Genomic DNA, 14,874 nt, shown 5'->3' with positions numbered 1-14,874 from the left:
GGATGGACTGTTCTTCCTCCCCATGCTGAGTACTGCTGTCCCCATGGGGCAAATGGCAATCAGGCAGGAGGGAGCAGTTCCAGAGCCTTCCCCAAGGTCACAGGCTGGCAAGAAGGCAGCAGGAGATGTGATCTGAGCCATGAGATCTGTCTCCCCTCCCAAGGGGACTGTATCCCTGAACTTCAGGGCTGCATCTTCCCAAAGGAATCCCCAGGAGAGTTGCCGGAGGCTGATCCTTCCCCCCGGGCTCATGTTGCTCTGGCTGCTCCCCACGCAGCTTCTCCACTTACAGCCATGTAGGGTTTGCATCCTGCATCCATGGTTTTAGCAACAGAGTCGACGAGGTAACCGCTAATCCCAAAATCGCACATTTTCACCTGCCCCTGCGTATTGATCAACACGTTAGAGGGCTTTACATCTGCAAGAAGGAACACAGACCACAGTCACTGTCACGTGGGGGTGGCTGGGCCAAGCCACAAGCAGCCACAGAGGGTCCCAGCAGCAGAGGGCAGCCAAGGAGCCCAGCAGAGCCCGGCGCTCCAGGCGTGCCAAAAACCCGCTGGCTTCGGCTCCGGAGCGTTCAGGTGACAGCCTCATGGGCCTGTCATGTGTCCTGCCACTGTCCCTTCACTCACACACTCCCCTCTGTGATTTAGGGCAGCAGGAGGTGACTCTGCCCATCACCATCTCATCCCACTGCTCAGGGAATGGTCAGGGAGCTCCCAGGGAGCAGCTCCGAGGGTTGGGGGTGATCCCATGGGGTGACTGGCTCCGGCAAGGCCCCGTGGGTCTGCAATCATGGCAGCAAAAGGAAAAACCCACGGGGGAAGGATGTGGGGGCAGGAAAGGGTGAAAGGGCTGCAGGGCAAGGAGAGAGCAGTGAAGAGAGCCAAGGATCAAAGGTTCAGGAACGGCCTCTGACTTTAAGGACACAAAGCCCGACTGCAGCGTGAGCAGCAGCAGCAGAGTGGGAGCTCCACACCCCACGGAAACCAGGCCAGAGTCTCATCTATCTGTTACTGCCAGATTTCTCTCTTCCCACTGTGGCTTTACAAATCCCTGGTGTGCCCATCAGGCCCGTGAGGGCAGCTACAACCCCCGGGAGGAAGAGAAATGAAGGCACCCAGAGAAGCCAGGGAGTGATACCCAGGAGAGCATGGAGGTGTTCTCCTGCAGAGCAGGCAATTGCTCTGTGAGACTAATCCCAAATGGAATTTCAGCACAGGTGACCCTGCATCTCTGGGATGCTCCAAAGGGAGCAATCCTTTCCCTGCTGCCACCTAGAAATAACAGGTCACTTCCTGAAGATCCTCTGTCTCCACATGATAAAGAATTAAATACAGATGAAACAGCCTTTGAAGGATGCCAGGAGCTGTGTTTGAGTCCTGCTTATTGGAACTGTGGGTTTACAGCTCGTTAACATCTGCTCTCTAATCAGCATTCTGCAATCAAAAGCCTCAGGTATCCAAAATCCTCACCCATCTGTTCCTACGCTGAAATCAGACAATTTTCAGTGGAAATCAAACAAGTATACACAGAAACCCAGCAGCCAAGAAGGGTTTTCCACCTCCTGTAAGCGACACAGAAGGCAGAAACTCAACCCCCGGCCACAGGAAGAGCACAGCCAGTGCCACTGGCTGTTCCAGCTGAACTCTGCTGCTTCCCAGGCACTCAGGGAGGGCTCTTTCCTCCTCGTCACAAATTGAAAAGGACCCTTTAAAAATGAAGGCGTCAAGCAGCAACTGCAAATTTATTCCTGAGTGTGCTCGCAGCAGCTTTGAGACGCTCCACAGGGGAAAAGAGTCAGAAGAGTTTGAGGAGGGAATTCCTGCTTTCATTTGAGGCTGGTTTAGGTGTCAGAGTGCTCTGCTGCACTGGTGCTCAGGGAAGCTCAGGGAAGCTCAGGGAAGCTCAGGGAAGCTCAGGGAAGGGGTGAGGATGGCTGGAGCAGTGCAGGAGGACGAGGCTGGCAGGGAGATCCCTCTCACTGCACATCAGACACAGAGCTGCAGGACAGACCCGGGCCAAGCCTGCTCCAAAATTTCCCAAGGTGAGGGAGAAAAGCCTGAATTTCACCCAGGTGATGAAGCAGACCATGGGTTTAGGGGAAAGCAAGCCCAGGGAAACAGCCCTTCCTCTGCCAGCCCCTTCTCCTGCACTCCAGGGAGACACTGGGAGCAGCAGGCAGATTTTAAGGAGCAAAGAGCAGTCATCTCCTCTGCCTGGGTTTTGCTACAAGTCATGAGATGCTGGGGAGCATTTCTGCTGCCGAAGGCTCGCTTTATCTCGGGTATTTTGGGCTTTTGGGAGCCCTTGCCAGGCTGGGAGCAGGGCAGTGTGTGCCTGGCACTCACCTCGGTGGATCACGGAGAGCTTACTGTGCAGATGTTCTAGTGCTTTCACAATCTGAAACGACAAATCCACAGTCAGCCACGGCTGGCAGCAGCACCAGCAGGAGGAAATGACACATGGCTGCAGGGCAGGGAAACCACAGCCCCCACATCCCTGCACCCTGAGGTGTTGGTGGGCACCCAGGGATCTTCCTGGGGGCGCCAGGACCCCCATGAGAAGGGAAAGGGGCTGCAGGAGCCTCCCACATCTCACACTGGGCCAGCTCTCCATCAGGGGCATGGACAGGCACAGTTATGGCTTGTAAATAACACCCCTTAATAACACCCCTTATATATATTATATAAATAATATATTTATTATATTCAATTTATAAATATTTCTATTATTTATATATTTATATATTTATTACATAACTATTATTTATATTTAGTTAATAATAAAATTAATTCACTAAAAGTAAATAAATTTATTATTATTTATATTTATTATTTAACATAATTGATTATATTTATTTATAAATTAAGAATAAATAGATTTATATGAATATTATATTTATATATAAATAATTCATATATTTATATATTTATGATATAAAGTATATGTTATATATTTATAATAGATAATATATAGTATTTAATTAATGATAAAATAAAACAAAACTAGTTGTTACTTATATTTATTATCATTTATTATATTTATTATTTAAAAATATTATTTATTATTATAAATAACACAGAGACATGTGAGGCCAGCTGTGTGCACAGACAGCAGGGAGCTTGGGCCAGGTAGGACTTGGCTTATAGGGGAAAAACCCCTTTCCCTCCCCTCCCCACCCTGCTGCTACTCACAGAGACTGCGATTTTCCCCAGGATGTCCTCGGGAATCGTCAGGCCTTTGTCAATGACATGTTTGTAGAATTTGTCCAGTGAGGTATCCATCAGCTCCATGCAAATCCACACGTCTCCCTGCAGAGTAAAGCAAGCAGATACCCGGATATTGGAACAAAGCATCTCTTCTTTCCTTCTCCTTCTCCTTCCCTTCTCCTTCCCTTCTCCTTCCCTTCTCCTTCCCTTCTCCTTCCCTTCTCCTTCCCTTCTCCTTCCCTTCCCTTCCCTTCCCTTCCCTTCCCTTCCCTTCCCTTCCCTTCCCTTCCCTTCCCTTCCCTTCCCTTCCCTTCCCTTCCCTTCCCTTCCCTTCCCTTCCCTTCCCTTCCCTTCCCTTCCCTTCCCTTCCCTTCCCTTCCCTTCCCTTCCCTTCCCTGTTTTTTAAAACCCATTGAGCAAAACTGTCCTGGGCTTTCTTTTCCCTGCTCAGGAATTCAGTGCTGTTCACATTCCCTACCATTTAGGGCTCTTCCCAAAGCAGACCCACAGTGATTTAGGAGCCCAGTAACTTATCAAGAACTGAGGCTCCCAATGCCCAGCCAGGGAAAGTTCAGCTCTGCAGAGCTGTGCTGGAAGCTCTTCAACAAATCCTGCTTTTCAGAGCTTTCCACACTTTTCCTCCACATGGCTGAGACCGAGCCAGGGTGATTTGAACACTGCAGGACCAGGCTGTGAGCTGGTGGCTGTCCCACCCTCACAGCCACAGTAAGTGACACATCCTCAGGCCAGGCCTAAGCAAACCTCCGTGAGCAGGTGGAGGTTAAACCCCTGGCACTTGGAGGAAGTGCAGGAGCGGGAATTCAGCCCCAGGGAGCCTCACCTCTCGGAAAAGCGCCCCGTAAAAGGTGACGGTGAAGGGACAATCCACCGTCCTCATGGAGATATCCAGATCCATCAGCAGCCTCTTCTGCTCCTGGCTGTTCACCGTGGCTCGGATCCGCTGGAACACAGAGTGTCAGGGCTGCCTGCCCGGGGCCTTGGCACCACACCTGGAGCCCTCCAGCCCCCCTGGTGCCACCCCTCTGTCACCACCTTTGTCACAGGCACATCCCCAGCCCAGCACCCACGGCAGGAGCACCCAGGGGTCCTCTCGCCGCTTTGCTCTTCCCTGCAAACACCACTCTTTCTGCAAGAGCCAAAAGAAAGAAGTGCCTTGGGAGAGGAGAGAGGAGCAGGAAATGGAATTCCAGGCTGGTGGAAAGCTGGGGCTTTTGGAGTCCAGTGGACATGTGTTACATCAGCAGGTTTTGGGAACCAGAGAGGGCTCCAGCCCTGCACCAGAGCCCATGGTTCCCCACGGCTTTGGAAAAGGGGCATTTCCCAGGCCCCCAGGAAGAGATGTCCCTGATGTGAAATACCTGGAGACCTGCCAAACACCACAACAGGGCACACACAGGTCCCACACATCTTCCAGGCTCCTGGGCCAAAGCCACTCGAGGTCAGTTTTGGGACAGAATGAAACTGCTCAGCATCACAAAGAGCCTGAATGCTCCTGCCGTGCCCAGCTGAGATCTTCCATCGCCCTCAGAGAGGTCTTGGGCAGTTCGGTGAACACCAAAGCAAACAAAAAGACCAAATGCAGAGCACAGAGGCCGTGGGACCTGGCCCAGCCAGCACCCACAGAAAATTCTGCCCATAACTGAGGAGCAGAGAGTTTGCTCAGAGCTTCCAGATCTTTTTCTCTTACTCTGAAAGGAGACTAAAATTCAGCCAAGCAAAAAATGGTCCTTCCCAAGCTACAGATTTTCCCATGACCATTTCCCTAATCTCCAAATTTATGAGTCTAAGCTGTTGTTATGAAAACTGTTCATGATAGTATCTCCAAGCCTGCCATGAGTCAAGATCCCACTGCGGCAGGCAAAACGTGAAAATCCCAACAAAAAAACTTCCTGTTCCAAGGAGACTGAAAAAGTCCCACATGAAAAGTCTCTCGTGCAATTATTATTCTTCTTTATAATTATGAAGTGAATCTGAGGGGCTACAGCAGAAAAAAAATGTAAATTTTTATGCGTGTGTATATTTAAAAAATGATGGGATATTGAAGCCTAGAGAAACAGGAATATTGTGGATCAAGGTGAACAGCGTGACTGATGCACTACAATGCCGCAGCATCCCACTTTTACAACACCCCCCCTTTCCTTGGTCAAATAACCCAAATGACCCTTGGTTAAATAACCCAAATACCCCAAACCTCAGGCCCTGTGTGGAAAGAGGATTTCACGAGGAAAGCAGCAAATGTCAGGGAAGGAACCAGGTGGGATTCCAAGTGTGCCCAGCACCCCAGAAAGGACAGAAGCCCCAGGCTCACTCTACCTTCACTGCCATGATCTGCCCGCTGGGCATGTGCCGCATCTTCTCCACCACCCCGTACGCACCTCGTCCCAGCTCGGAGATGGGCTCCAGGTCATCGGCCTTCACCTCAAAGTTCTGGGGGACAAAAGCCCAAAGTGGCCCCTGGGTGTTTGCTGTGTGCAGCCCTGAGGGGCACAGCCCCCTCCCCGGCTGAGGAGGTGCAAACACCACAACGGGGCACACGCGCAGCTCACACACGTCTCCTTCCAGGCTCCTTGGCCAAGGAGCCACTCCAGGTCAGTCATGGGACAGAACTGAACTGCTCAGCATCCCAGAGAGCTGCACAGTGGTCACAGAGCTCGGAGGGGATGTGTCTGTGTCACAAAATCACAGTCACAGCACGGGGAAGGGCAAACAGGGCAAAAAGTCAAATCAACTTCCGACATCCCAGAAGAGACAAGAGAGGTCACTTCTCTCATTCTGCACTGCACAGGAAGCAGAGGGACAAACACCCACGGAGCAGTGGGTATGCATTTGGGGTGCAGAGATGTCGGTCTGTCAGAGGCTGCCCTGTGGGAGCACTCCTTAGCTGCAGCCTGCTCCCCCACTGAGTTCTGTGTCAGGAACAGCTGCAGCAGCAGCAGCTGTCCTGTGTGCTGAGTACCTGGCACTGGGCTCCTCCCTGCAGCACCGTGAGGCATTCAGGGACTGACATGCCCCAGGTGTGTCCCTGTCCTCCCCTGGGGCCATCTGGGGCCATCTGCTCCATGCTCCCTGCCCAGGCTGTGTGGAGGAGCATCCTGAGCAGGGCAGGCACAGCAGGACCATTCCTTCCATGGGATGCTCTGCCTGACAGCCACCCACCGCCCAGAGTCACGGAATCCCGGATCACAGGATGACAGAGCCCTCTGAGCTGCAATCATGGAATGGTTTGTGTGGGAGGGACCTTAAAAATTTTACTTTGCTTTATTTTCCTTCCATCCTCTTCTTCCCCCAAACAATCAAGGAAACATCTCCAGATTTTTTTAAACTTATTTCTCCAAACCTGCAGGTGGGCCAAACACCAGCTGAATGTGCCCTCTTTTTAAATCAGGGAGGATTTCTTTTATCCATCACCATTTCCTCCTACTTTTGCACAAGGGATGGATTTGTGTGGACCCTGCATCCCTACCCTTCTCCTTTCTGCCACGATATCGTGCAGCCACTCTAATCATAATAATAACAATTATTGTTCATTTTTGCATGTTTTAAATCTGCCTCTGCCACTAAACCCAGCCACTGTGCTTGCTGCAAGCACCACCCCAGCAGTGAATCCCCCTGCAGTGGGTGAGGGTGAGCTGATTCCCAGGGAACAATCCCACACGGCTTTCTGCCGGCGCGGCAGAAAAATCCCTGCAGCCTGCAATGAGCCAGCTGGGCATGCCACAGAGAGCAGGGAGACGCTCTGGGAATGTGCACAAGGAGCCCTGACTAACATTTGGGAGTCACAGCAGAGATTTGGGCAGCTCTGACTGCCTGACAGTGCTCCTGCTGCTCACCAGGAGCCTCTCCAAAAGCGCGCTCGGAGCGTTCTCCTCGAAGGAGCAGTGGAGTTTAAAGGGAGAGGAGGGATCAGGGGGAGTGTGGGAATGCTGGGGCCCACCCTACAGGAACCTGGCTGGATAAACAGCTCATAGATCCATGGGAAATGCAAGCCAAGGCGTGCCAGTCCCCGTGAGGCAGCCACTGATCCGTGCCTGGAGAACTCTGGGGGCTGTGAGTGTGTGAGTGTGCAAGGGTGAGTGTGCAAGGGTGAGCTCCCCTTGCACCACCCAGCCCGGCCTCACTGCCTCCTGCAGGGAGCATTTTTGGAGCACTGGAGCCTTCCCTCAGCGCTGGGACTGCAGGGGAGAGGTGATTTTCTTGGAGCAGGCATTTCCTCTGCCTCCGTGCTGCACCACTTTGCATCTCACGCTGTTCCCACCTCCCAGGCCCTGCTCCGAGCCAGGGGAAATACAAAATGCAAAATGAAAGGAAAGCCTCCAAAATCAGGCATTTTAAACCACTACTGGATTAGCATTTCACTGCATAAATTACCTCACTGACACCAAGGCCTGTCTTTTGCACCTCATAAATTTATTGCCCAGCTTTAAAGTGCTTCTCTGAATTCTGCTCTGCCTTTTTCTCTTATCAAAATAACCGTCCTGGGGTTTGTTGTTTTTTGGTGTTTATTTTTTTTCCCCTGGTATTTTTTTTCATTCAGGTGGGCTGGTTTCCATGCTGTCAGAAGGATCTGCTTCCAGGGCAGGAACATCTAACCTGAGTTCAACTCTTGACGAGACGACCTTCAACATTAGCAAAGTGAAATCTTTTGGGTTGAAGGCTTTAAACCAGCAAAGGAACTGCAGAGAGGAGAGTCCAACGACTCTGTTAGCAACCCCCTTGCTTTACAATGGTTATTTCCAGGGGATTAGCTGCACCTTAGTGCAGCAAGGAAGGAATTTCCATGGTGGAAAATATGAAGGGAGCCCACGTGTCATGGGAAGCCAAGGGTGAGTGCTGGGGGCACGTTCAGCAGGGCAGTGCCAACCAGCAGCTCCAGCTGGGCTCCCACCCACACAGCCCTGCCTGCAGCAGCACAAACACCAGGTGCCACGTGGATATTTATGGCTGGACGTAGCTCACAAGCCCCCAGAGCTCACCAGCTCCCAGGCTGGATCTTCTCAGCTTTTATTCACCCAGAAAACTGCTTTGTCTTTCAGGTAAAATGGGCTGCATTATTTACAACAGCTAGTATTTAGTTACGTGCCCTTTTTTTGGGGGGGTGAGGGGGCTGAAGCGAAGCAATCCCACAAGCAGCCAGCCCAGCACGGTCACCTGGCGCCAGAGGTCCCCCAGCCTTACCTCCTCACCAATAGAGATGCAGGCTTTGGAGTCCAGATCTCTGGGTGGCCTGCACAAAAGGAAAGGGAAAAGATGTGAAATGTTCCCTACAAAGGAGAAGAGAAGGCCCAGGCACCACGCTCCAGTATTTAAAAGGTGGCTACAAAGGAGATGGAGACTTCTGTTTAGTGGAGAACATTAGGGGTGATGGGTACAAGTTAATTCCTGGGAGATGCTGAATGGAAAAGTTTTCAGTGAGAACAATCAGCCCTTGGAATAATCTCTCCAGGGAAGTGCTTGATTCCCCCCCATTGGACACCTTTCAGATTTAGCTGGACAGGTTGCTGGGCCATCCTGTCTAGACCAAGATTTTACCATGCTGTTACCAAGAAAGGTTGGACCAGACCATTCCTGAGGACCCATCCCAAGCTGCATTTTGTGATTCTGTTAACAAAAGATCAAATTTTCCCTCAGTGAGTAAATCCAAGCCCCAAGCCATCCCCTCACACCTTCAGACCAGCAGCCCCTGCAGCCTCCTGGCCTTGCAGGATCAACAAAAGTCACCCCAAAAAGGGCTCAGGAAAAAAAAAATCAGCTGGAATTGGCATTTCTCACAGCCAGCTTGCCCCTGCAGGAACCCAGAGGGATTCACTGGGAAATCAAGGCAGGTGGCAAGCACAGAATCTCTGCCAGCCTGCAGGAAAAACAGATTAAATGGGCAGGAACATCTAAACCTGCTATAAATCCTCACCTCAGCCACACAGAGCAGGTTAACAGGCTGAAAACACTCAATCCTCACAGAAGCAAAGATGGAATTGCACAAAGTGCCTTTAAAACAGGGATTCCTTCTGCCAGGCTGAGTAGGCAGGGCAGGGGATGAGTTTTTATGCCTGTTACTCAAACTGCTGGCCAAAGTGCCACACCAGTCAAAACTGGGGGCCCATTCTGGTTTTTTATCTTTTGCTGCATCATTAAGCAGCACAGGAGACACAGATGGGTGGAGGGTGATGGGCTGAGGGTGGTGAAATTATCACAGAATCCCAGAGCGGTCTGAGTTGGAAGGGACCTTAAAGATCATTTAATTGCACCCCCTGCCATGGGCAGGGACACCTTCCACTGTCCCAGGGTGCTCCAAGCTCCATCCAGCCTGGCTTTGGACACTTCCAGGTGCCAGCCGAGGGCTGGAAGGCAGCTGGGCTTGGCGGTTTGTTTTTCATTCTGCCTCAGTGTTTGCTGACTTACGTGGAGCTTGTCTGTGGTTGCTCAAATGCTTCTTTAGGAATTTTCAGCCCAGGGTTTCTCTTCTTGCCTGTGAAACAAGAAAGGGGCAGAGTTAAAGAAAGGCACTTTTTCGTTGTTGTTGTTGTTATGATTTCTTTGGGGTTAATTTGCAAAACACAGCTTGTCTGTATTTGTTGACCTTATTTAACAGAAATGCCCAGCCAGGCTGGTGGGGCAGACTCAGGGCACAGAGTTCAAACATAAAGTGCCTTTGTTCAGCAAGATTTCATTTAAACCTGCGAGCACTTGGCTGCCAGCTTGGTCCAGAAAACAGGCAGGAGCTCTGGCACAGGCAGGCCATGAGAACATGCAAAGGGAAAGGTATTTCTCCTCCTACCCACGTAGGATCCCTTCAAACACTTCTCAGATTTAAAACCATTTCAGATACACAACTTCAAACCCTGGCAGGACGAAACACCTTCTTAAAATCGCATCTGAAAGCGCAGATTCTGATTCTGTTTCACTGCATGTTTCATCCCCTGGCCATTAAAGTTATGCAAACCCAGCAAAAATAAAGCAGAATTCAAGTTAGCAGGCTTCAGAGCCATTTGTTTCTATTCACACTGACCAGCCAAGCTTTTCTGAGCTGGATGCAGCTCAAGATGTGAGGCAGCTGAGCTGCAGCTCTCCTGGAAAGGGGGTCCAAACCAGCAGCCACGAGAGGCAGGCAGAGCAGAGAAACACAAGAACCTTTTTATGACTGCACACATCCAGCCCCATTTCAGCACGGGGCTCAAATTCAGGGAGAAAATAACCTGGAAGCATCAGCCCCGTCACCAAACCCCACGGTAAACATCTGGGTAATAAAATCCCTGCTCCATCCCCTCCCAAAAAAGGCTCAAGCATCTAATTTAGGCATTCAGCATTTTTAACCTAACGTTTTATATCCACTACTCTTTATTTTAAGGACGAGTTTTATTCTCTGTTCCCAACCCTCTCTCTCTAACCTCACCTATGCGTGTCTGAATTTGTTTTTCCTTTTGACACATCAATAGATGCCTGTGCATCCCAGTGCCAGAGGGGTGCTGGATCAAAGGGCAGGCACCCAGGATGGAAAATGACCTTTATGAATCAATTGATCAATTCAGATTAGTAATTTTTTTTAGGGTTTTGGGTTATTTTTTTTCTTGTTGTTGTTGGGGTGGTTTGGTTTGTTTTGTTTTTGTTTGGGGTTTTTTAAAGTTTGTTTGCTTGGGTTTGAGGTTTTGTTTTGGTTTTTTTGTTTCGCTCTTGTTTTTAGTGGATTTTTTGTGGGTTTTTTTTTTAGTATTGTTTTTCCTTGTCTGTTCCAAAAGATGGGCTCATGCTCTCTCCTTTTGACAGAGTCATTCCGGGATGGGGCAGGCTGCAAGAACCCAGCGGACACCTCATGGCAACAGCATTTACTGGAAACCTCTGTGCACCCTGACTAGAAATGAACAGAGCTGTGAACGTACATAGGGGAAGAAAAATGAGGAAAAAAAGCCAATTCTCTGCTCCCAGGAGCTCCCCAGCCCACACAGGAAAAGCAAAATAAAAGCAGCAAGGTCACGGAGAGCACAAAGAACAGCTCCGAGTTTTCCCAAAAAGTAAAAGCTGGTGTTTAAGGAAGCAGAAACGCTTCTAAAAACCAGTGAGGAATTCCTGCGGTGAGCAGAGCTGCTCTGTGCCCCTTTTCCCCCCAGTTTTCCAGCTGTATCCAGAAGGCAGAAGTGAGGAGCAAGCCCTGCTGTGCTGGGTGCTCCAGGTTCCCTTTCCTGCCCAGGCTGTGCCAAGTGCACCTCAGCTCCGTGGGATGTGAGATGGGGAGATGTTGGCGCATTACCCAAACAAAGGAATCTCAAAAAGACAGGTCTGGCAGTGCAGGCAAACAAAACCCCTGCTCCTCTGGCATTGCCATCCCAATGACCTCTCTGCCTCCTGCCTGCATCCTCAAGGAAACGAGACAGGCACGGGAAAAGCAGCTCCAAACTGACTTTGCACGTGGAAAAGACACAAAAACCCACCAAATTGCCTATGGAGGAACTGCTTCTTTTAGGGCTGAACCGTCCCTGTTAACACTCAGCAGCTGCCTGCTGACAAACCCCAAGGATCAGCCCTTCACTCAATGCTGGCACAACCAAAGTCAAACAAGAAACAGGCACAAATTTGCTCTGTTATTCCCCTTTTTTCCCCATTTTATCCTTCATGGCTTCGCTTGCACCAGCCCATGTGCTGTCCCTGAGCCTCAGGAACCCGGCTGTCCCTGCCCTGGCAGGGAGGAAATGAACCTACTGGGAATGAAGCTGATTTGAACTGGACCCAGAGCAGGTTGAATCTCACCGTGCTTCACGAGTGGCGTCAGCAGAACCAGGGAGCAAAACGCCAAACCCAAATAAACATTTAAAAGCCTCTCCTCCTGGGGAACTAAAATCTGCACTTTGGGGAGTTTATTTTCCTTGTCTCTTCTTCACAGAACACAATATTTTGAAACTCTGCCATTTTTTTGAAGCACAATCTGTCCGTGCCTTCGAGCTGCCAAGGCACGGGCAGAGTTTAACGTTCTTCGGGGTTTTCTTTTCAAGAAAGCAGAAAGCAACAACAGTGGCTTGAAGAAGACGTGGATTTCACGATGGCACCAGGAGGAGGGATGGGAAACGGGAATTGCCACGGCCAGGACCTGCACCTGCAGCACCCAGAGGTGCCGAGAGGGGATGTGCTGACCCTGTGGTTATTCAATGACTCCTGGGCTGAAATCAGGCGATTTCATGGCTTTTAACTGGATCAGGGCAAATTTCTGAGCTCCTTTTGTTCCAACGTGCAAAGCGCTCGTCTTTCCAAGCCTCTGGGGCCAACGTCCGCAAGCGGTTTGCAGGAAGCCTCAGCAGCCCTGAGCGTGGCCCTGCTTTGAGCCCAGAACTGAGCAGCAGAACCAGCCCGGCAGGCTGCAGGAACCAGGATCCCCCTTCACCCCAATCCCCAGCTCCAGATCCAACAGCTCACACACGAATGACTTCCTCCCCAAACGCAAACATACTTAAAATGGCTTTTTTGATTTTTTTTTTTTTTAAAGGAAAAGAATAATTGGAAGTCTCGAGATCAGCTCCGTTCAATAGGAGCTGCCAAGCAAGTGTCTGGCTGTCAAAATAAAATCCCCCAGTTTGCCAGAGCAGACGTCGGCTCGGGGAGATGACGCCGCACTGCAATCCTCTGCACAGGAGCTCCAAACGTGGGGGCAGCTCAATAACACCCAAAATTGGGCTGGTACCTGTTCCATCCACCATAAAAAGCAGTATTTTCCACAGAGTTTTTATGGGCCATGACTATTTTTCGCTTTGTTTCCTGGACAAAACCACCGCGTGTGTTTATCTGCCGGTCTGTGTCGCTTGTGGCAGGGGCAAAGCCACGGGCCCGTCTCGGCCCCACCTGACAGAGAAACTTTTGGAGATTGCAAATCTGAGGAAAGCAGCTGGTTAAATAAATAAAGGAGTCCCCAGCTCAGGGACTGAGACACAAAAGCCACCCGTGGCGGGCACCAGGCATCCACACCAGGCTCCAGGTGCCTCAGACACCAAAGTGACAGCCCAGGGCTCCATCCTGAGGCACGAAACACCCCTGCAGAGGGTTTTTACTGCAACCCCCTGGGAGCTGCAGTGAGGAAAGCCCCAGTGAACCACCACACGCAGCACAAGGTCTAAAGGTGGCTCCTTCAGCAGAAGGTTCTGCTGGTGGCTCAGCAGGTGGGATCGTACATCTCCTCCGCAGCACCCAAAAAAACCATGAATTTTCTGTGTAAACAACCCCTGGAGCCTTGCTGGGCCCTGAGCCTACGAGCTAAAGCTCATTTGAGAGCTCTCCCTGCAATTTGGCACACACGGAGACATCCACAAGCACTTGGCTCAAAAGCCAAGTTTTAAGAATAATTGATGGGGAAAAAAAAAAAACGAGCCCGGCTTGGAGTGATGCTGAGAGACATCTCCAGAGCCCTGTTCAGATAAGCAAAACTTCCAGGGTTTTGTGACATTGTGCTTAAATTTTACTTTCCTTTAGGAAAAACTGACCCACAGAAAACACTGAACCGACTGGTGCTGAAGAAGGTGATGAGGAAACAGCCTCAAGCTGTGCTTGGGGAGGTTGAGATTAGAAATTAGGAGGAATCTCTTCACCAAAAGCGTGGTGAGGCATTGGAAGAAGCTGCCCAGGGCACGGTGGGATCACCATCCCTGAAGTGTTCAGAAGACGTGGGGACGTGGCTCAGCGATGGGCTTGGAAGGGCTGGGTTGATGTTTGGGTTCCATGAGCTTGGAGAGCTTTCCCACCCTTAATGCCTCCCTGATTTTGTGGTTCTGAGGCCAGCAGTTGGCTGCAGCATCACCTGGCCCAGCACCGACCCCGACTGCTCCTGCAGCGCCTGGACCAGCCCGAGTAACCCCGAGAGGCAAACCAAGCCTGAGAGCAAAACTGGAACGGGGAAAAAGAAACCCTGACTTAATGAAAACACATTAAATGCTTCCCTGAGAAGGTCTTAAACACGATTCCTGAGGGAGGGGAGAAGAAGAAGCTTCCAAGGCGCTCGTTAAGCTCTTCCCACCGGCACTGACAGAGCCCAGGGATGGATGTTGTTAACCCCCTTCAATCAGGGCAGCGGTAAATATCAATATTGAAAATGGAAGCTTCGACGTTTCGCAGTGAAAAGAACAGAGAATAACAAAGAAAGGGAAGACAGAGGAATTTGCTGCCCACACGGGCTGTAAGAGAAAATAAACTTCGACTTCTGAAGGAAAATCCCGCTCCCCAGTCTCCAGGCTTTTCGCTGCAGTCAAAAACTTTTTTATGATTTAATCCAAAATAAATAGTTCCTTGCCACAAAAAGCTCCTATTTCCTTCAAAGGATATTAACTAGTTCTGTCTTCACCACAATTTATTATTAAAAATGTGTTCAATAGCCATGTAGCAACATTTCCTTTCAAACAACACTCTTAGGCATAAAACTTGCTGGTAAAATTTCACAGGCGGGAAATGCCTCTTTCTCCCATTTTTTTAGGAGATAAAAGTGGCTCATTTACGATTCCCGTCTCTCCCAAGGATTTTTTTTTTTTTTTGGTCTGATTTCTTGGAAGGTTTTGAAAGCTAAATGATCTGGTTTTCCCCTATCAGCTGTGCTCTCTGTGTGAGCAAACCCCCAGCCCTAAAATGAGGACAAAATGGGAATGTTTGGCGGGTTTCCATGGAAGAGGAGTGAATT

The 14,874-nt window shown here is 50.2% G+C and overlaps 1 protein-coding gene across 1 annotated transcript in view; it reads right to left on the bottom strand.

The window, feature by feature from the left end:
• The window catches only part of MAP2K6 (mitogen-activated protein kinase kinase 6), a 55,203-nt gene that overhangs the window by 20,080 nt on the left and 20,249 nt on the right, over positions 1-14,874 (bottom strand). Inside the window, exons 2-8 of the mRNA XM_066200870.1 lie at positions 9,633-9,699; positions 8,412-8,460; positions 5,550-5,663; positions 4,057-4,176; positions 3,201-3,317; positions 2,355-2,406; positions 291-418 (exon numbers count right to left, since the gene is read on the bottom strand). Coding sequence (XP_066056967.1) covers positions 291-418; positions 2,355-2,406; positions 3,201-3,317; positions 4,057-4,176; positions 5,550-5,663; positions 8,412-8,460; positions 9,633-9,699 — 647 coding nt within the window. The remainder of the gene's footprint in view (positions 1-290; positions 419-2,354; positions 2,407-3,200; positions 3,318-4,056; positions 4,177-5,549; positions 5,664-8,411; positions 8,461-9,632; positions 9,700-14,874) is intronic.

Source organism: Chamaea fasciata, unplaced genomic scaffold (assembly GCF_029207755.1).
Source record: "Chamaea fasciata isolate MVZ Bird 193981 ecotype frontalis unplaced genomic scaffold, bChaFas1.0.hap1 SCAF_19, whole genome shotgun sequence".
NCBI lineage: Eukaryota > Metazoa > Chordata > Aves > Passeriformes > Sylviidae > Chamaea > Chamaea fasciata.
The sequence above is the reverse complement of the archived record's forward strand: the minus strand, read 5'-3'. Positions and strand labels throughout refer to the sequence as shown.